The sequence below is a fragment of the Lycorma delicatula genome, chromosome 8, assembly GCF_047948215.1.
Source record: "Lycorma delicatula isolate Av1 chromosome 8, ASM4794821v1, whole genome shotgun sequence".
Classification (NCBI taxonomy): domain Eukaryota; kingdom Metazoa; phylum Arthropoda; class Insecta; order Hemiptera; family Fulgoridae; genus Lycorma; species Lycorma delicatula.
In genome coordinates, this window is record NC_134462.1 from 27,880,938 (window position 1) to 27,904,233 (window position 23,296).

Below are 23,296 nucleotides of genomic sequence, written 5' to 3' on the forward strand. Positions count from 1 at the left end.
ATTTGTATGGATAATACCTGAAGATATAATTGATGGTATAAGAACTTCAGCTGTGGTTCATCCTACCTAAACCTCATTTTTCAGAAGAAAGTGAATCAAAATAATTTTTTGTTTACTTGCTAAAATATTAAAAATTTGTTCAGTATTTTTTTTGGGGGGGGGATGGTATTTAGTTGTAATGCATTTGCAGTTGAAAAGTTATTATGTATAAAATAAGTCAATAAATTTTATTTCTTATAACTATTTTTATACTAATTAAAACTTTAAAAATTTAAAAAAAATTTTAAAATTTCTAATTAATGATAAAAGCACCTGTAGCAGTAAAAAAAAAAATTAGATTTTTCCTTGCAATGTTTGATGTTTTTCTCAACTAGTGCAATTACACTTGTGACTTTTGGCCTGTACACAGATTCAAATTTAAACATTAGTAGATTCATTTTGGTGTACTAATTTTCAAAATGAGTCGACCCTGAAAAATGTTTTAACATTATTAGTATATTAAAATAAAATAAACTAAAATAACAGTGTAGTATTAAAAGTTGTATTGAGAAAAATCAACCATTACAAGAATTATGGCATGCTTTTATTTTATAATTACTAATACATCACAGAATCAAATGAAAAGAAATTATTACAAACAATAGTAAATTGAATATTTATTTTAATAATGATTTAATCATACAATATCATAGTAAAAGTTAGTATTCTAATTTACTGCTAATCCCTGGCATGCACATTTCATCTGTAAAAAACTTCTTATCAGTAAAACAGTATTTTTACTTTCTGGATGTATAGAAACTTACATTAAAAACAATAACTTTCTATTGATCTTATGCTAATAAATTTAACTGAATATAATAAAATAAATTAAAATATAACAATCTAAAAAATCTATAAGTAATTAATGGTCCAAGCCATATCTAGATGTTGGGAGCAGTTTCATTACTTGTACTTATAAATCACTATAACAGTTTATCAAAATTTCAGTAATCGTGGAAATTAATTTAGTTTATTTTATTTGCTGGCCAGAACCAAATGCTGTGTACAAATTCTGTCAACATATATGTCAATACAAAAAATCATAAGTATAAAATATAATAGGATTAAGATGATTAAATAAGATAACTATTTAGATAACTGTAAATAATTTTCTGATTTTAATAAAAAATCAACCGCTGGGTTAGCATTATTATCATTATTTACAAAAGAATTGATTATATCTGACATATTCATATCATTACTCATGTCATTTGAGATATTTAAAAAAGACGCACTCATAGAAGTATCAAATTTTTTTGAAAAAATATTTCTATGACTACAAGACTTAGTGGATTTTAGCTCATGGTTTACTGTCTTTAAAGGAGATGGTAAAAATTCACTTAAGGACCATCTAGATGTAATATCGATACTGTCTGAAGTATTTTTATCAATTAATTTTGAGATTGAAGAACGTTTATTTTTACATCTTAAGGGTGAGGGTGAATATTTTTCATCAAAATTAAAATGAAAAGATACATCAGCATTGCTATTCTTTTTTTTAATGTTAGGTGTACTATGAGTTACAGGTAAATTACAATTCCACTGTAAATGTGAAGATGTTTTTTTACTTTTAAAATATTTATCAATAGTTTCTAATCCTTTCACTGATCTATTTTTTCTCTTTTTATTTGGTTGTTTAATTTTATTTTGTTTAAAGCTCAAATTATGCAATAATGATTTGACATCTTCGACAATATTTTCTTTATCCTGTTGATTTTTAAAGGATGTTTTCTTTTTTGCTCCTAAAAAAAAATAAAAAATAAACTTAAGTAGAAAAAAGTGAATTTTCTGGTTAATCACTAAGATAAATCTGAAATTATAATAAAATAAAAAATATGTTGTTAAAAAATAATCCTTCAAAAGTAATCCAGTAATTTTTCTGATGCCAAAATAGCATTTGTTTTTATTAAAAGGGTTGCTCAATGATTAAAGAGACTTACTGCAACAGTTTCAGAGTTCACCCACCAGGAAAAAATTCAAAACTTACGCATCAGATAATAAAAGTGATGTGAACAGTGTTTTGGGATTATAAAGGCCCAATTTATTGTGATTAGCTAAAAATTAAGTGAACTCTACAATAAGGAGGAAAAATCCTGGAAAAAATAAATTAATAAATTCTTCATTACAGGAAGAATTCTTCATTACAGTCTCAAGTGCCTAAACATAATCTGTACATAATCTGGGATTATGTAGTCAGTAAATAATTAACCATTTTTCAATGGTTAATTATTTATTTTATAAGCATAATTATAATTATTTAAACATTATTATAATTTGACAGTCTCTTCAATTATTGAATGATCCTTTTAATTTAATTAAAAAGTTAAAATTAAATAAAATATAAAAAATCGTGCTGTTGTTTATAATAAACATTAACAAATACCAATTATCACCTTCAATTTCAGGTAACTGTTTATGTGAAAATATTTCAACCAAAATTCTTCAAAAATAAAATCCTGTAGAATCCTGGATCCAACTATCACTACACGTATATGTCTTAATCTTAACTAATTTTTACACTTGGAAAATCTATAATTCAATGAATTTCATATAATAAATAATCGCATATACAAATTTAATAAACTTTTCCCAAAGAAATATAAAAAATTTATAACAAACTTTTATACTCAATAGGGCTATGCTTTCATTAGATATAAAAAATTAATATTAATTAATTACTTATATATTTGTGTTAAACTTAAAAATAAATTTAATACACAAAAATACCAATAAGAATAGTAATAAGAATTACTAAAGTTAAATAAGTTAATAAGATTAATAAGTTTACAAATAATATACTTAGATGGTTAACATCATTACTTGACTTGCACGAACATTTTTCATTGGCGTACAAGTTTTTGACAGCAGTCAGTAAAAGATGTCACATCACACCATTTCTAGCACTACCTAACTGGACAGATTGCAGCAGAAACTTCTAGAATGGCAGCAGAAACCCTCTAATCCCCAAAAACAGTACTGCTACACATTATACAGATTTCAACAAAAATGTTTCTGTTAGATTCAATATGCAGTCTCTCTGTATCGCAAAAGCAAAGGACAAGCAGGTTTTTTGCATGCCAAGATTATTTCTGGTGAGGAGAGTTGTTGATTCAATGTATGGTTAAAAAAATATTGATTTCTGGTTTTTTATACCCATTTAAAAATTGTGCAGATACATACAGGAATCCTGCAGGAGATGGTAAATTAATCTAAATTGAAATATTATATAGTGCTTTTAGACTGTTCTATTTCACAAGAAAGTGTTTATTCCAGCCCTTTTCAAACTCACGATTTTTTCCCTCCTGTATGACAATATCCTATCTATTTCAGTACCAATGTTAAAAAAAAACTGTTTTAAATATTATACTATTACCTACTCTTACCAAATTTGTCTCTCCCTTAATTACTTCCCATCCTTGAAAATGAAAGGAATCTAATATGACACCACTGCGCTATGTAAGTTGGAAACCTTTGTCAAGCAGTTCGTTGAATCAGACGGAGAAAATTTTTAAGTTTACAGCAAGTAACAAATTAATCCACAATGTTTTAGTTACTTTAAATCTTTTGGACTATTAGTACCAACATAAGCACTTTTACATCACACTTATACAGATGCAATGTAGAAGGTTCACTCACTAAGCCATAGAAAGTAATGCTGTGAATATGAATATGTATATTATGTGTTTGTAACAACCAGAATATAATGCCTGTGGCAAAAATAATAAACAGTAGAGAAAGAATATTTTAAAAAAAGGTCAAAAAGGAATTCTTTAGAATAGATAAGTATTATACACGAGTAATCACAGGATAAATAAAAATATAAATGTGGGGTATGAAGCAGGAAGAAAATTGTAGTATTTGCAAAGGGTTGGAAAAAAGCACCACAAATCAAGTTAAAGGTGAAAAGATGTATTTTGCTATTGATGATGTTGTACATAATGAATGTTTACTCAAGAGGAAATTATGTATGGTAACTGGTATCTAAATATTATGAGATGTCTGAAGAATAATTCATAAATTTTGATCAAAACAGTTGTTTTGGTAAACAGTATTCGACCTACACCCTCAGATGTTTTACTGTATTTTAAATTAATATCTGCTTTGAAAGGATGATGATGATTTCAGATAAATGAGGATACAAGAAGTGCAAAAAGCAAGATGAAAGAAGAATGTTTATTCAAAAATGATAAGACTTAGAGGTTCCAAGTAGAAAAATTATTATAATAATTATAATTATTATAATAATTATAATTATAATAATTATTATAATTATTATAATAAAAGATTCTGTAACTATTTGCACAAACCTCATAAATTCTACTTAAATTAATAAAATGTTTAATTAATAATACCAGTTATATATTCAAAAACTCATACCATTTTTTGTTTTCTTTTTTTTGCTTGCTATGAATTCTTCAACAAGATTTTTATATATTTCAGTAACAAGATCTTGAGGTTCAACTGTGGTAAGTAAAGTATCTGTTTTGTCTAACATTAGATCAGCAGCAGACCACTTACATTCATAACTATTAATACCTCTTGCAATTCTTTTTTTAACTATCATTTCACATTTCACTACTGAAAGTTTATTTGGATGTAAGAGATGCCATCGAGTCACCAGTGGAAGAAATTTTTCAATCGCATATTCTTCTTCCCAGCCAAGTTGTCTGTCAACAATTTCCTGCAAAAATATAAACTCTCTTATAATTAACAGATTAACAGATCTGATTTAATTTTACATTAAATGATAATTTATATTATCATTTAATATAAATGAGAATTTATTTGTTAGATAAATGGTGCTAGGCAATATAATATTTTTTAAACACAAGGGTTTTAGGAGCAGGATACATCGTTAACAGTATAAATATAATAAAGCACTCCCATTAATTTTCACTGCAGTAAACTGATCAGTACAACTGCTTATTTTAAGTATTGTAAAATAGATCATTTTATTATATTTTTTACTTATTATTACATATTTCTTTTAATATGCAATCCAAATTCCAATCCAAAAATTGCATGCATCACTGTTCATTAGACAGTGCTACTTTCAATCAAAATGTACACTTCCAATTTTCTAGTAAATACCACACCTGAGAAAATAATATATAAGAATCAAAGGTATAGATTTTTTTTAAGGAACTTCAATTTTATTATTAATATCTGTCTTATAAAGCAACTTGTTCTGACTAACATGACTGATTCATTAACGCCCAGCAGAAAGTACTGAAGCTAAATTGATGAAAATACATGTTCTCCTTATGGTATTAATTGTATACCAGAAAAAGATTTTTTGAAATTCCAGGTCTAACAGGTTAAACATTCACCATTATCATGAATGTTGCTTGCTGAGAATGATCGCATCACTGGCTTACTTCAGCATCACTCATAATATTCATCCTGTAAATATCACAAAGTTGCATGAATTTCAGGCACAGAATTGTTTTTTGCCATCAAAAATTGAATTACTCCTCATACTGCATACTTGGCAGGATCACAAATTGAAGCACTCATTATATGAACAACTAAAAACAAAATTTCCAAACTATTGTTACTAACAGTTGACTATAGACTGAAATAATCGAAACAAGCGCCATCTGTACATCACATATGTAGATAGCAAATTCAAAATGGACCTTACTTTAAAAACACACCATGAATAAAACAAACTGGGTTTGGGATCTGATACCATGATGTATCTACATCTGAAGATTCAATACACAGATAAAAATATTTTGCATTCACTTATTTAATTAATAGACCAACAGCTGAGTACGCTTTTCCACCAATCATGAAAATGGACAAATTATATTGGAAATTTTGGAGGATACCAACAGTATTTCAAATCCCAATGGGCAGACACATAACTGGGGCCCTTGGTCCCCCAGACACGAGTAAAGTTTCAAAAAATCAGTTTTTCTGTATATCTGAGGAAATGTGCAGCACAAGTGAAAAAAAATTTATCTTTCCAAGTTCTACAATTTTCTACTAGAAACACATAAATAGTAGTTTTTGCCTTTCATTGTCAAAGAAATTTAGATTGTCAACACATTTACAAGTGAAGCCAATCATGCAAGAGACCTTCTTTAAATTGTAGAGTTTAGAAAGACAAACAAAATTTGTTGTAAACTTTTTTTCATACAACGAATATTTCTCAATATACCGAAAAATTGGTCTCTTGCAGCTTTACCTCTGCCTGTGGGCTCTTGGTCCTCATCTCTGCCCTTCAGAATTTGGTTTTTGCAAAACTTCCTGATAGAAAGAAAAGAAAGTGTATTGTCTGTGGTCTAGAAAATAAAAGAAATAGGTCAACATTTTGGTGCACAAGTTGTATGAAGGAATCTACCACGAACTGTTGGTGGCAAAAAATAGATCATTATTACCGTCATTAGGTTACAAAAGGCAGAAAAATGTCTGAAATTAATAAATTATCCTAATATAAATAAAATGTAAATAATACAACTCTATTGAACAAGCCTATAAGTTAGTTTTATGTATAAATGTATTTTGTTGTGTACAGTAGCATTTTGTAGTGGTAAGTAGTGTAGTGAACTCAATGTTGTTGTGTGAGACATCTTTTGCTTCTAACACTGTACCAATATCAATTTATTGCAATGAAACTTTGACAACACAAAAAACTATAACAAACAAAATGTATATTTTGGAAAATTCCTGCTGTCTATGGATAATCCTCTAAGAGTACTCAATTTTTTTTTTGTATGTTTCTTGAATTTTTATGTTTATTGCTACACTTAATGAACAGTCTTTTACTGATTTTACTGATATTTAGGTATTTTGAAAGATGATGAAAAATGAAATCTTTCTGAATAATCTTATATTTTATAGTGCTACAATAAACAACAAATTTGTAAAGAAATAATCAGAAGGCTGTAAAATAGATAGACTTGAGGTGACTAAGTACATTGTTCTTATTGGGCACTTGTAGGGTTAATCTAAATTTTTCAGAATACAATAAATTTCTCCTCATCATATATTTCCTTCTTTATTGACCGAGGATTGCAGGCCTTTATTCTGGTCTAAACAGACCACGTAAATACAGGCACATGTTTCCTGTTAATACAGTTAATTAAGTTCAACAGCTATCACATTCACCATATTTACAATTTCTTACACACTACAAATTTTAATTACTATTCATTACAATTCATTAAGTATTAAATTAATTTCTTTTTTTCATGAATGTTATAGGCACAGATTTCTAATAATATGGTTTCTTTATCACGCATAATATTTAGGTTAATTGATGCCTACATCATTAAGAATTGTTAAATTTTAATCAATCAAATACAGACTAATTAGATAAGTATAAATTTTATTACTCTTTACTACCACTGTTGTTTTGGATTTCATCTAAATATAACTTTTTATTTTCCTAAGATTTAATGTTAAATTCAAATTCCTTAAAAAAAAATTTAATTTTCGTTTATCATGGAATTACTACCTTTAATACGATAAGATTACAAAAATCAAATATAAAGAAAAAATCTTACGTTCAACATTTTTAATAATGAATTTTACAAATACATACTAAAAATCCTGGCAAATTTGGCTGTGACCACCCAATCATTGGTATTGATTCTACTGGCTTTTTACTTAAATATTCGTCTATTATATCTTCTGAAGGAAATCCAGGAATTTGTAATGCTTTCTTTCTTATACTTAACTCTAATTTCTGTTCTCTGAAACAATAAAATTATTAAAATATATGAAATAAGCAGAATGTTAAAAAGCTGGGTAAAGAGTTTCTGTTCTTTCCAGCAATGAGAAACTGAAACAATTTTTGAAAACTACTTTCTGAAATGGTTTTTCTCAATTTCAAAATTTTCACGTTTAATTTATAATGCCTCCATGGCACAAGTGGTAGTGTCTCGGCCTTTCATCGGGAGGTCCTGGTTCAAATCCCAGTCAGGCATGGCATTTTTCATATGCTACAAAATTTCATTTCCATATCACACGCACAAGCTTCAAGCTTATGTGGTGATATTATCAAACAACATAAGAAAAAGAAAAGTAACACATTAAAGGGCGAGATAGTTTCACTATCAATATAAAATTTTGAGTTCCTTAGCGAAAAAAGTATAAAAAAATTTAGATATATGTATATAAATTTGTACACCTGCATATTTGCAATTTTGGGGGTGAGAAATAAAAATTTTTAATTCTTTTGTAAGAGTTTAATTACTATCTAAGCAAAATATTCTTTTGCTATAAATTTTTTTTCTAATCACAAGTAAAAGATCATTAAGAACTTATTAGAAAAAAACCACAAAAATAATTTAGAGTGTTAAATATCATAATTAAAATAAAGATTTTTTTTATTTTTGAGCCCCCAAATCAAGGGTACTATTTATTGTCTCTAATATGCTCCAAAGTTAATTTTTATTAAACTCAAAAATACAAGTTTTTTTTATTTTTCTAAAATTGGGGGCTCCTGAATTAAGAGGACAATTTTTAATGATTTAAAACGCTTTAAAATTAGGATTAAATCTTTATTTAAAGGGGGCTTTCTTGTGACTTTTATGCTTACAAGTTTGTCACTGATAATTCAGAATTATAAAAAAAATTGGTTTTCCCATTACTCCATGGGAAGTAATTGGGTAAATTTAATATTAAAATATAGCCCCAAAGTGGCAATACTAAATTCTTAAAAAAACTGTTCAAAAATATTGTACAGCCATAGTTTTAAATAAATTCTTATGTGATTTTTAGGAGAGTAAAACTTTTTGCCAATTTTTTTTGTAATTCTACTAGACGTTTGGGGATTACGAATATCAATACTTCCACATTTTACACACAAGTATTTTAAAATGACCTTTTAAACTTAAAAAAAAGTCAAAAAATGATTTTTTGTTGCTACACACTGAACAAAAGGCTTCAACTTTTCCAAGAAAAGTTTTTTTGATAAGCTGCTGCAGTAAAATTTTTAAACTCTATTTTGGCCAAAACATCCCCTATCTTTTTCTAATTTTTGCAAAATTTTAATAGCAAAGCCCTCTGAGGATTGGCATTTTCCTACCAAGTTTGAAGAAAAGTGGTTTATGGAATCCAGAGTTATTAACCTTCAAAGAGGTCAACATATAAGTACACAAAGAATTACTTAACAGATTTCAGGCTTAGATATAATATTAAAAAAAAATTTTTGCAATCTAATATAAAAGGTTGGAATCTTTTTTTGGTGGAAAAGATGTTTTTTTTTAAAATGTCCCCTTAAGCCATATTTTAAAGTTATTTTTTTTATCATTTTTTGAAATTGATTACTATCCCTTTAGTATAGCTGAATTAGCCATATTAGACAAGAGAGTAAAAATTACAAAAAAAAAAAAACCTGTGAAAAACCACGTTTCACAGTCTCTCTTTACTAAATTATGTTATCACATTTAAAAAATACTAAATAAAATATTCATTCAGAAGGGAAAACCACATCCTATCTAATAGTGAGGTATTTCTAACACTGTTACCTTCAAACAAACAAAGGAAAATGATTGTATATAATTCAACAGCAACAGTATAATATTTACCTCTCTTTTTCTGTTTTGCCTCCAGAACCACTGTAAGGTATTACTTCAGAGAATGAATGAGAAGGCTATATATGAAGTGTAGTCTTGTACAGTCTCAGATCGACCATCCAAAATGTGTGGTTAATTGAAATCCAACCACCAAAGAACACTGTGATCTAGTATTCAAATCCATATAAAAGTAACTGCCTTTTCTAGGATTTGAACCTTAGAACTCTCAACTTCGAAATCAGTTGATTTGTGACAAGTTTACCACCAGACCAGCCAGGTGGGTTAGTATAATATTTGCCAATAAATTTTTTTATAACTATGGTTTAATAATACTTACGGTGTAAGGTCAGAATTCTTTTTCCTTCCCATTGCATCATAGAAAGGATTATCTCTCCAACTTTTCAGCCTAAAATACAAAAATATATCAATCAGACAATATAATATTGTCATAGACATTACCAGTATGATAAATAAGAAGCATTAATATGGGAATTGAACTAGAAAAAATTGCTCATTATCTTTAAATATTTAAAAGAGAAAAAATATGCACAACAAGGAGGTATACAGAACAAGAACACTTAATCAAAAAAAAAATTAATGACAAAAAATGATTAATTGAACTTCATTACAACATATTAATGACGTAAGTAAATACAATTCTTTTCTGACTTAAATACTTCAGAAATTAAAGGTTAAGAGTTTACTAACTTTTCTTTAGTTTAACAGGCAACTGACAAATCTGTTATTATTCTCAATTTCTTTCTTTTTAACATCTTGTATCTATTCTGAGTTTTAAAATTCGTTTTTTCCTGACCAATTTAGTAAAAGTTTCCTGATTCTCATAATGTTATGCTATTGGCATTTACTCTGCAAAATATATACATATTTTATTTTTTTGCAGCCTCCACAATCCCCATAGCTGTCGAACTCACGCTATTTTTAATATTTATTATTACATTCATTTTTAAAGTTTATTTTTTAATGATTTTTTAAAAATATACATTTAAAATTAGGCTATGTTTTGTGATAAATAGTTTCAGTAAATTACATTTCAAAGTATGAAAAAACAACAATATTTAATAAGTTTCTGGCATAAAAATGAACATCATGGTAACTAAAAGTAATACAAGCTTGAAAAATAGACTAACTAAAACAATTTTTTTAAATAATTCACTCGCAACTAAGATTGCTTAAAGATTTTTCACAAAAATGCTTTTGTTTGCATAAAAATGCTAAGAAACAAAGATTTCAATTTAACAAAGAATATATATATGATCACAACTTAAATGAAAACTAAATCACTGTGACTAAAAGTAATATAGATAAGAAAACTAGAACAGAACACGTTACTTATACAGAAAACAAACATTATTAACATTTACTTGATAAATATTTTGTCATTATTATTCCAACGTATAAAAAAAAATTAATAATAATAATATGATATCTCATAACATACGTATTATTATGTACACATCCTCAAGTTTTTTTTTTTTTAATTTCTGCTTGAATTTTCCTTTTCAGGGCTCTATTTTGTTCTTGAGAAATTTTCTATTTTTTTTTTACAAGACATTCTTCACATTGTCTTCTAGAAGTTCTTACAGCAGAAAGCATTTTTTTGGTAATGAAAACATTCTTCTTGGACCCAGCATCTACAACTGCATAAAAACTTTTCATTGAAATTACTGTCTATTCGTGCAAATTCTCCGCAAGAGATTTGATAATTAAAAAGCCACTTCTACAAATGCAATTCTCTGAAATTTTTTGCAATTCTTCCTGCCTGTGTGAACCATGATTCTAGCTGCACAGCATTGCAGTTCTACTACAGGTAGTAACATATATAATACCGGCTAAGTAAGTTAAAGTCAAACCCAGCTGACTCAAACTCCAATTATTTGAGTTTAAAACACTTTTAACAACACTACTGTTGCTGCTACTAATAGCACCACTATTGGTTATGTTACTACTCTTGTTTACTGTTACTAATTGTAAACTGTTTATGTTTCAGTGCAGTAGTTTCATTCTTTGAAGTTATTATTTTTTTTCTTAAAGCCTAATCGTTTGAAGAAAGGGTTGTTAAAGTGGGAAGCTCTAAATTCTTTCAAGAAATGTGTCAAATATTCATGAAAAAATCTGTGAATTCTATTATCACAGCAAACAGTCACATACACAATTTGGTTAAAAAAAGGTGTACAATGGAATCAGTTTCAAATGTAAAACAAAACAGGTAACCTTCTATTAGGATTCTAGAAGCCATATCCGATATTCAAAGCAGAATTTTTGCCAGTATATACACACAATATATACACATTTTTCCAGAAAATTCTGCACAATTTATATATGAAACGATATCATGTAAACACTTAAGAGATCAGACAAACTGAAACATCTTAATTATTTGTTGCATGTATGTATGTATGTTTATACATAAATATTTTTATTATTTATATAGGAAAAGCTTTTTCTAGATAAACCTTTCTCACTGTTATATGCTTTTGAAGTCAACTTTATTAATTTTAATCTCTCCTTAAAAATTTTACTATGTTTATACAACTCTAGAAAATCAGGTTAACCTATAATAATATTTAATTCATAATCAAAACAAAGATTAATAAGTAAACTTTCTTTTTCTATATTTCAATCTAATACTCCTTAAATTTTTAAAAATCTTATTAAGGCTCAAAATAGTTACAAATAAGTAAAAATATAAGAAGAAAAGAAATAATAATAAATAGTTCAATTAATTATAAGTATGAAATTATTTATAAATAGTTAACCTGTCTAAAACTTCATCATCATCTAAGGCAGATAAAAATGTAACTGCAGATTCTTTGCCAACACCATTAACTCCTTTGTCATAATCACAACCACACAATAACGACAAAGCCAGCAATTTATTTCTGCCTAGTTTTAATTTTTTCTCTATAACAGATATATCGTATAATTCACACGTATATGTAGGACTCATAGTAAAATTACGATAAACAATTAGACCCCCATACAGGAAACAATCACTATCTTGTGTGATCACTGCATCAACAACCTTAAAAAAAATCCAAACAACAATTATGATAGCAATGTAGATGGCTATAATCTAAACCTATAGGTTTTTATAAATATTAATATTAATTATATATAATATAATATTTTTTCAGCCTCTGCAAAGTACAGAATCTTACCTTTACTTTTTTATGTTCAAAATGTTTTCAGGCCTACACTCATCTTCAGTGATGTTTTTTTAGCATTTTATTTTACATTTACACATTAAATTATAGCTTTTACCTTTATTTTGTAAAAATTGTTTATTGATAAAAAAATGTAAAAACATTTTAAAATTTCAGAACAAATACTTGCTCAGACAAGAGAATGAGAAAAAAAAGTATTGCAATAACTATTAATTTATCAATCAATATCTTTTCTTTGTATGCCAACTTAAATAATTTTAATAAGAATGTCCCTATCAAATTCTGTTTGTGGATTTATAAGACTGAATTTAAGTTTATATCTACACATACACGCACGCACACACAATTTTTCTAAAATTTCTAATTTTTTATTATTATTTTCATGTTCAACATTGCTTCTAAACTGCTTCTAAATTATTTTCTAAACTAGTTATATTATGATTATTTATTAAGTGGTTGGCTTTGAGAAACCTATTTTTTAATTTTTAAATGATATAAAATGTTAATTAAATCTATCTTTAAAGGATCTATTCATTTTACCAATACATATTTTTTCGCTGTTGTTACACTTTATTTTATGAATACCAGAAGAATCATATTTATTTTTTTACTTTTTTATCATTATATCTTAAATGTTTTATTTTTATACGATTATCGGGTTTATATTTTTTATCATTATATGCGTCAATCAAGCTTTCTATAATTTTATTTCTATAAGAGTATTTTATATAAATATTTTCACTATTTTTATTTATGGATATTAATGTAGTAATGTTTGTGTTATTAAAAAAATTCTGGATTATATTTTTTATATATATTATCAATCAATGACGTACGATATCCATTTTTTATAAGTTATATTTTTTACATTATTTATTTCATTATACAATTCCTATTATCATCGTTCATGTATTTTATTGCTCTGTTTAAAATATTTTGTATAATTTTTTGGGACCCAGGATAATTAGAATTCTTGTTTATAATGATTTCATTTGAGGTAGGTTTTTTATATATTCCAGTTATTATTTGTTTTTATTTATTTTAATACTTACATCTAAATAATTTATTTTTCTATTATGTTCCATTTTATATGTAAATTTTAATGTTTTATAATATAAATTTAATTTATTTAAAATTACTTTATGTTCGTTATTTATAACTGGTTCATATATAACTAAAATATCATCCATGTATCTGACCCGTAATAGAATTTTATGTACGTGATTTATGCCACAGACTATTTATTCCATTCCCAAACTCCTACAAATAAATTTCCGACATTACAGTAGATAAGGAAAATCCCATGGGTAAAACATTTTCTTGTGCGTAACAGATTCCATTAAATTCAAAATAATTCTGTTTACATATATTTACAATTATTGTTATAATATTATTTATACATTTTTGATTTTCACCTGTTTTTATTAATTTGTTTTCTATTATTGAGATTGTATAATCAATAGAAATACTTGGGTACATATTAGTTATATCAAAGCTAATCATTTTAGTTTTATTATTAATTTATTTATCAATTCCTACCTGTTTTTTATATCATATTTATATTATAAATTTATCTTTGATCTAATTACTTTTTTTCTATAACTTTTCTATATAAACTTTCTTTCTAATTACTTTTTTCTATAACTTGGAGCATATAAATTAATTAATGGTCTCATAGCAATACCTTCCTTATGTAATTTTGGGAGACCTGTGAGTTTTGGGATATAAGGTTTATATGGATATAATCTGCTATGATATTTTAATTTATTATTATAATTAAATATTTCTTTGTATTTAATTACGAGGTCTTTTGCAATTCTTAAAAATTTATTGGTTGGGTTAATTTTTTTTAAAACCGTTTTCATTTACATATTTATTTGTTAAATCATTGTAATCAACAATTGAAATAATAACGGGAGTTATTTTTTCATTAGATTTTATCACTTTACAATTATTTTCTTTTAACTTGTTTTTTATTTTTATTAAATTTTTATATGAATTAATTTTTTGTTATCAATTTTATTTTTAAACTTATTAATTTTATTACTTATATCACTTTTTATTTTACCTTTTTTTTCATTAGTACAATTAATTTTGTTTATATTTCATTCTTAATCTATTATCACGCTTTTTATAATTGCATCTATATTATTATTTGGTAGGTTAATTTAAATGAATTTGCAATTATTAATTTTTCTTCATCTTGGAAAACAACTTTTGTTAGATTTATTAAATTATCATTTATATTAAATTTATCTGATTTTTTCTGTATATTATCAACATTTGTACAAACTATATTATCTTTATTTATATCATTGTTTGTTATTTGGTTTATATTATAAGCATTATCTGTTCTATATACTGTATTTTCCTTACATTACTTTATGAAGGCTGAAGAAATATTATATATAGTTATTTAACATACAGAGGAAAAAGAAAGAAAAAATGGACTATAAAAAATTTAATCTAACTAAATTAGTAATATTAATTAATACAAATTATACACTTAATTTTAAGTTCTACTTTGATTGCATGGAGAATGCTTTTCTTCATTTTTTTGTAGCAGTTTAAGAAGTTTATCTTATGCTAAATTTAAATTTATGCAAAGATTGAAAGAAATAAAAAATCGGATAGTTCTTTTATTATTAAAAATATTTATATACAATTAGAAAAAAAGGGAGAGGTTAGTTAAAAAAATAGCAGTTGAGTCTGGAATCAACAATTATAATCTAAATCAATAATGTTAAATCATACATTATAAAAAAATGGACTTAGGCTTTCCTATATTACACTGAAATTCATTATCATTTAATTTCATTGTTTCAAATTCTAAAAATAAATACATCATCTTTAATTTTCATTCAATTAAAAAACAATCACACTTAATTTATTATTAATACATAAGAAATTATTATGTTAACAAAAACTTATTCTTACTCTGGTGCTCCAAGTTCCTAATCTTTTTGGAGACATTAATTAATGTCACAAAATACATATATAATATATGTTATAACATTATTTATAATGTCATAATATGTGTCACAATACATCACAAAAATTAGGCATTACAAGAAGCTCCTTACAGTGAATTCTCATGAAAGGTCCCCAAATACATGGGTACAAAATTTAATTAGCTTAACAATTGAAACTGACTAATCATTTGCAATGGAGACAGCTTGTTTAATGGTTTTTAGAGAAGCAGAACGTGGTGACACTTTTTTTAAAGAAAATCTCTATAATGATGAGGTATATTTTTTTTACTTGAGTGGCTCTGGTACATGCTGAATTTGGGCAAGAGAAAACCATCAAGAAATCCATGACAAAACAATGTACCCCCACTTGGGGCTGGTGGAGTGATCGAACCTTTTTTTTTTAAGATTACTGCAATATGATGACGAACCTTTTATGATCTTATTTGAATGGTATGCAAATTGAATAGTTATGATTTCAGTGGCATTATCTGCTACACTGCCAATAAGACATTTGGCTCCTGCATGAGAATTCCTAGGTTGAGTCCTCTCAAACAAAAGCAACCAAAATTTGAGTATATGGACTCACAGCTTAATGAAACCTGTAAAACTTACCACATCTGAAGGAGAACGTCTGATGTGTCACTGGCCAAATTGAAGAGTAAATCTATGCTCATTGATAGAGCGAGTAGATGTAGAGCAAATCACAGGGGACATACGCCAGATATTGTTTTTAGTATATAAATCACATGTATCCTTTGTAATGATAAAAAATATATGTAATTTCATGAAAATAAAATAATCCACATATCTGATTATTAAATTAGCATTCTTATTAAGACACCATTTAGTACTGAAAGGAAAACATTATTAACTAAAAAAATAAAAGTTAAAGACTTTTCACACCGAACTTGTTAGAAGTAATTTTTAAACAAAAGTCAGTGCTTCCATCTAAAAAATAATCAGTCTAACAAGATCTAAATGATGAAAGGGAAGGAAACTGCTTAGAAAACACGTACACATTTATATTTCTTGGCCTAAAATTAAACAGATCCTCATCTAAATATTAAAATAGATATAAATCCCATTGTCTTGAAACTAAATGACAGATGGCACCTAGAAAGATTTTCTAAAGATCTCCTGAAGAAGACTTCTAGTAGAAAATGGGGTGCAAGGTTTCAGATTATAGTAACATCCACGCAAGTAATATGCAACAGCAGAATATTTCTGTTCTACATAAAAATGATCTACTCATGCAAAGGAAGTTGATATGAAAGTCAGCCAGGCAGTCAAAACAAATAACATTTTACTGAGGCTAGTATAAAGAGGAACCATCAGACACTCTTACCTACCATGTCAGAATGTTCTCCAGCATGTTTCAACCTCAACTGAGCAACATGGGGAACTTTAAATCATAGAAAATTCAATATCTCGTACAAAACAGTCTAACAAAAATGACCCTTAAAGATTATTTTACTGATGACCATTGCGTATGTGGAAAGTTTGGTGGCACAAATATGCAATCTGTGCTCTGACAACTGTTCACTTGATAAATTATGGTCTGGTGCAGACAGCACAATTAGCAGGCTAATTTTAGGTTAAAAGTCTGTAGAAAGTCATGTAAAGAACCAGACATGAAAAGGAAAATAAATTGAATTTCTAGCATATAAGTAGGATCAAAGAGTAGAGCAGTTATTTATCTAATAGAATGGAGAGTCATCAAAATGAAGAAATTTTCAAATTTATTACCTAAGAATTTAAAAATATATATAAATTTTTCCACAATAAAGTAGCTGAGGCCATAATATTATATCTAGTTATATGGTTGGTCTTTAAGACCCTGCATTATTATAAAAAAGAGAAATACTTTTTGAATAAAATTTATTTTAAATTGAAATATCCTTTGAGACTCATGATTTAGGTAAATAGAGAATAAAAATGATAAAAAAATTGACATCAATGATGGCAGGATCACATTTTAAAAAATTGAAGCAGAACTGCAAGGCCGTTTTCTTTCCCTTACATTCTTCAACGTTCACTAAACAATCATAAAAAAATCTATTGAAATCCACTCAGCTAGCTGATCATCCATTCCACTACGTGAAATCACACTTAATTTACTAAACATTGGACATCATTAAAAAATAAATAAATCTGACAATTTAACAACAAATATATCAGAAATAAATACGGCAACTAGAAAGAAATATAAAATCAAATAGAATATAAACGTCATAAACTGAAGCAATTTTCAAAAATATATAGATACATTTTTACCTAAATTATTAATGCCTGTATTATAAATTAATAAAAAAGAATAAATGAACATCTTAGCCAAAAAAATGTATCTACTAGTGTGCACTTGATTCAAATTGCCCAAACATTCTATAGGTAAATAATCTCTACCCATGTTTCCTTGTACTTTCTTTAAGTAAAAATATGTTGAAATATTGTTTATTTTCTCTAAAAGAATTGATCAAGAATTGCAAAAGAATTAAACTAGTGTTCAATACTCTGAAAATCTCACAACATATCATAAATTGTGATAAGAGTTTCAAAGTTATTAAAATATGGACAACTCCCAAAAATAAATCAAGAGCCTTTGCCTGCAATATTCAAAATGTTAAAAAAAATAATTATTGCTAAAACGTAACAAGACAAAGTCTAGTCCATCCACACTTGAATCACATATAATACAGTCAAAACTATTTATCTGGCAAGTAAAAACCACATACTAGTATTAACCCTCATTCAAGGGAAAAACCAATAAATTATTACTCAACTATAGTCTTTTGTTATGTCAATATCTCATATAGCTCGGTTTTAACTAGTGGTGCTAAAGATTAAAAACACAATAACTGTCAAAAATAATTCTTGATTAAAAGTGATCAAACCACATTTGCCACTTACTACTTTTATAATACAGAAAAAACACAAGTATACTTACACCAACTTCATTTAACCATGCACAGAAAGCTTCAGCTTCTCCACTGCCTTGAACACAAGGAACTCCCATAGTTTTAAGCAGTTTCTTGCACTAACAAACAAAAATTATGTACAACTTTAATGTTACTATCTAAGAAAAATAAAAAGTCTAAAATTTTTTAGTTAATTTTTTTTTAAACTGATGCTCTTAGAGGAGACTACTGCAATTTGAATTTTATAGAATTCTGAGATTAAAGGAAGAAATATACATTCTAGTATTTTCTTCTTGAATTGGCTACCTTAGGATCACAACAAATATCTTAATCATTTTTTCTCTTTTAACTTCCTTTCTTCCCAATATTTCTTCATTCTTTTTCCAGTTTTCACTTTTATCTTCACTCCATCTGTAATCATATTTCTTTTTTGGTTTTTCTTGGAAGCCTTTCTAAAATAATATTTCTAGATTTATATTCTACGATTACTTCTTCTGTGATACTTAGTTCCTCTCATATCCATTAAAGCTTCATTAAACTAGGCTTTTAGTTTTCTGATTATACATAAAACAAAAAATTCTTTTGTCAGTCTTTATTCTTCCATTCTGAAATGATGTCGTCCAAAAAACAACTCTATTCTTTTCCATAAAACATATGAAAGTTTGTCATTAAATTTATAAAGCCTATTCATTTTTTCCAACCCTCCACTTATTCTCTTCAATTTTAACTGGTCCTAATATTTTTCTTAAACTCTAAATACATTAACATAACATAAAATATCAGAACAGTGTTATAGAACCAATACCTTAAACCTCAAAAAAATTTAAGTAATTATTTCCTTACTTAATAACAGTAATAGTATCACTCTAATAAAAATAGTTAAAACACCATAAATTAGTTACTTAACTTAAAACAAAATCAAACCTTATCAATTAAATTAAAACTACAGTGTTTATCAAAACTATTAAAGTAAATTCCTTCTATAAAAGATTTTTAAAAATCCTCTTTTTAAGGTCAACTTGAATCAGTTTAAAATGAATAAATATTGAATCACTGAATAATAAATTTACAATTTTGCAAAATGTAAAATAAAATGGTTTTTCCAACTTAATTTAAATTTAGCAAAATAAAAATACACAACTAATATACCACAACAGAATTGCTGTAAACAATTGTATTTTTTTAAACCTTTTAATATCATTTTTATTTATCATTCATTATATTTTTTATTAATTTATTATAAATCATCTAATTTTCAGTATGCCAGCCAGAAAATAAGTATACAATGTACCTTATTTAAAGAATCATTAACACCTTTTATGCAATCATCTTGGTTTAGGTCAGAAATTTTGACATTATTCAAAACATATTGCTACCTGCAATCATTATATACCGGACAGACATAAACAATGTATCAAGGATTTCAGTGTATTTGGAAAATATAAATAGAAAACAGCTATGAAATAAAAACATCTTTGTAATAAAAAATGTTTTTTTAAGGGTTTGAGATTCTAAACTGCAGAACCATTTATAACTTAACAAATCCCCCATTAAATTCAAAACACTTCTTTCCATGCAAGCTAAGCCTAAAACTAAGGTGGAACTGGTTATATATTTTTGGCAGATGTCAATTTAATTCATTGTTTTTCCACCACAGTCTAAAATTCTTATAATCAACCCCAGATAGCTCCTGATTAATATTGGTTCCAACTTTTACAAACGCTCTGAACTTATAAGACCCAAAACATATTAGGCTGTTGATTATGTAAACCCTTCAAATGTATAAAGTAATCTATGACAATCACATCACTTGGTACAACCAAAATAATTTCCTCCATCACTCCATAATAAAACTAAAAACGTACACGTTAACCTTATTTTTAAAAAAGTTTTACCTTACTCCTACATTCTAATAATCAAAGGTATACCTATGCAGAAAAAAATAATCATTTAAAAAATTGAGTCTGGACTGTATTAAGTAAGAGCCAAAATTTCTTTCACATAGAGATCACCTATCACCCTAAATATAGTAAATAAAACCTTCAAGGAATAAAATTTTGATTTAAAAATTAAACAGTTCTGGAAGCCAGGTTCACTTTGCCAATAATTTTAAAGCATCCAAGAATTTTCCTATGATTGAAAACAGGTTTCCCATTTAACAAAAGCTATTGAAATAATATATAACTGAATTATTTCATCTCAAAGCTTTACATTCTTTTTCCTTCAGAAATTTATGAAAAATTATTCCCTTCATCTTGCCTGCACAACATTTTCTAAAAATATCTAATTCAAATTGGCTGTTGTAAACTGTATCTGCCAGGATTACAATATCACCAACAAACATTAATACAAGCTCCTCTAATCTTTACCAGTTTATCAATCCTACTCTTTCTTTAGCTTAAAAGAACTACTAAATTCCTCAAAAACAGAGTAAAAATGAGTCAACTTAGGTTTTCACCCTATAACATATTTTATTTATCTTCATATAGTTATCCTTGGATAACTGGCTATCAAGATTCACATAATCAATGGACAATGCCTTTATTTGGTAAAATCCATAATCAAAAATTGGCTAATGAAAAGTACTTAACTGAAAAAAGGTACTATGTATTAAAACAGCTATGTATTAAAACTAGAGAAAATCAAAAATCACGTATTTTCATTTTTTTTTTTTTACATTTTGTGGTACAGATGCATTTTCATAACTTTATTAAGTAAATAATTCCCTTTAACATACATCGAGAGGATATGCTGCATTTTAAGTGAAAATGCTATCTTGGTAATACAAATTATAAAACGTCCAATCATTATGGGCAATAATGTTGACAATGTTTGTCTATTTCTGTGACAATTTTGTCTTTGCCTAAGCTCGCTTTTCAGGTAACTAACTCATTTCAGGAATAAAACATGAAGAATTTATGGTAATGAATTACTATACTGTCTGAGAGAAGTAGAACTGAATAAAATTTATACAACAAACAAAAAATTTATAAGAAATTTAAAAATTTCCCTCAAATTCTAAAAAGCGTAAATACCATACCAAAGAAAGAAGAAGAAAATAGATTTAAGAACTCTAGCATCATCAGTTTGATCTATTATACAGTGAAAATATCACTGCATATACTATACAGTATATATAAATATATTTTTATTAACTTAACAACAGGTATACCAATAAAGTTACAGGTGAATAGAACATATGGTAAAATATATAACAGATTAAAGGTCAGTTCAGTTTCAGATAGCAAACAAGGGCAAACTAATTTTTAGAAAACAGAACTAAAAAGGAAAAGGATAATTACATGGCATTCGTAGATCTGGAGAAGATATCTTCTGATAATGTTGAATGGAATAAAATTAAAATTTGAACATTTTAATGAAAATTGGACTGAAATGTAAGGAAATAATACTTAAATATAGTTAAAAGGATAAATGTATCCTGAAATGTTAGGAAATAATACTTAAATATAGTTAAAAGGATAAATGTAGGTAATATTCCTCTTCCAAATTTTCATGTAGAAGAGATAAAAGAATTGCTGGTAAGCTTTCACTGTGACACTCCCAATCACACACTAAGGAATCAATCAAATATAGACAGCTTATTTTCACACAAAATATTTGCAAATTAATATAACAAACATATTAATATTTGCAAATTAATATGATTTGCACAACATTAATTATTAAACTATGAGCTATTTCATCAAACCTCTAGAATGAAATTTAAGCTATAGGTAACATTTTTGGTTCAGATTCGGAAAATACAAATATGACTTACTAGTTTCTGAAGATTTTTGAGATTAGACCTACTACCAGACATGGGTACATCTTTGCCAGTTCTAGCCTGACGTCTTGCAATAATAGTAGCATGCTTCAATTCAGGTGCTGTTCCTTCTAGCACAAAAATTGGTTTTACACCCAGAAGCAACAAAAATGAAGTTCGAAAAAAGAGATTTCTGAAAAAAATTATAAGGAATATAGAAATTTCTCAATAACATTTTAAAATTACATTTAATCACCAAGTCTTAACAATCTAACTTCTGATAATATTTTATGACATATCTCATCTACCTTAAGGGAGAAATCAAGGTAAAAGGAAAAGGATGTAAAAGGCTTTTCTCTAAATTCTGAAGAGAAAAAATTAAATTCTGTAAAAGTGAAATGAAATTAACTCATGGTTATAATGATAGCAAATTCTAAGTAATGCTTATTTTTACCGTAAATACATGTTTCGCTGTGAACTGTCCCCAACATGTTGACTGTCGCATATCCAGGCACTTAGATCGATAGCTATAGTTTTATTTTGCAATTCCCACAGCGACTTTTTTTCACTAATTGGGCTCAAAACCGTCCACAAGTCTTTGACACCCATCTTTAAAAAATTTCAGTTACAAATTTAATAAACAAACACGTTTCAATTTATCGATACTAGTCAAATTTAAACCGATATATCGATGTAGTACATTTTCAGCCAATGTTCAGTATCGAATACATAGAGGAAAAATACTTAACTATTTTAACCATAAATATGAAAACTATCCGTTACACTAACACAAAGTCTACATATATTTTTATATAACAGAAGAAAGCTATCAATAACTGTAGACATTCACAGGAACTACAATAATAAGAAAACTAGACCAAACTAAGGAACT

At 26.8% G+C, this 23,296-nt stretch overlaps 1 protein-coding gene across 1 annotated transcript; it reads right to left on the reverse strand.

Annotated features, from left to right (window-relative positions):
- Positions 1–644: 644 nt before the first annotated feature.
- On the reverse strand, positions 645–23,059 carry Gen (XPG-like endonuclease). The gene is made up of 8 exons (XM_075373517.1): positions 22,859–23,059; positions 22,420–22,597; positions 18,671–18,760; positions 12,347–12,612; positions 9,907–9,975; positions 7,592–7,742; positions 4,417–4,720; positions 645–1,781 (listed from the first exon to the last, which is right to left on the reverse strand). The coding sequence occupies exons 1-8, from the start codon at positions 23,011–23,013 to the stop codon at positions 1,126–1,128; spliced, it is 1,869 nt and encodes a 622-aa protein (XP_075229632.1). The 5' UTR covers positions 23,014–23,059; the 3' UTR covers positions 645–1,125.
- Between the last annotated feature and the right edge of the window lie 237 nt (positions 23,060–23,296).

Bases quoted from the DNA above. Each gene is read 5' to 3' on its own strand.
- Gen (XM_075373517.1), bottom strand. From the start codon at position 23,013: ATGGGTGTCAAAGACTTGTGGACGGTTTTGAGCCCAATTAGTGAAAAA. The intron at 18,761-22,419 runs GTAAGTCATATT...TTTGTTTGTTAG, and splicing joins TCAAAAATCTTCAGAAACTA to TGCAAGAAACTGCTTAAAAC. The intron at 12,613-18,670 runs GTAAGTATACTT...ATTTTTTTTAAG, and splicing joins CATGGTTAAATGAAGTTGGT to GTTGTTGATGCAGTGATCAC.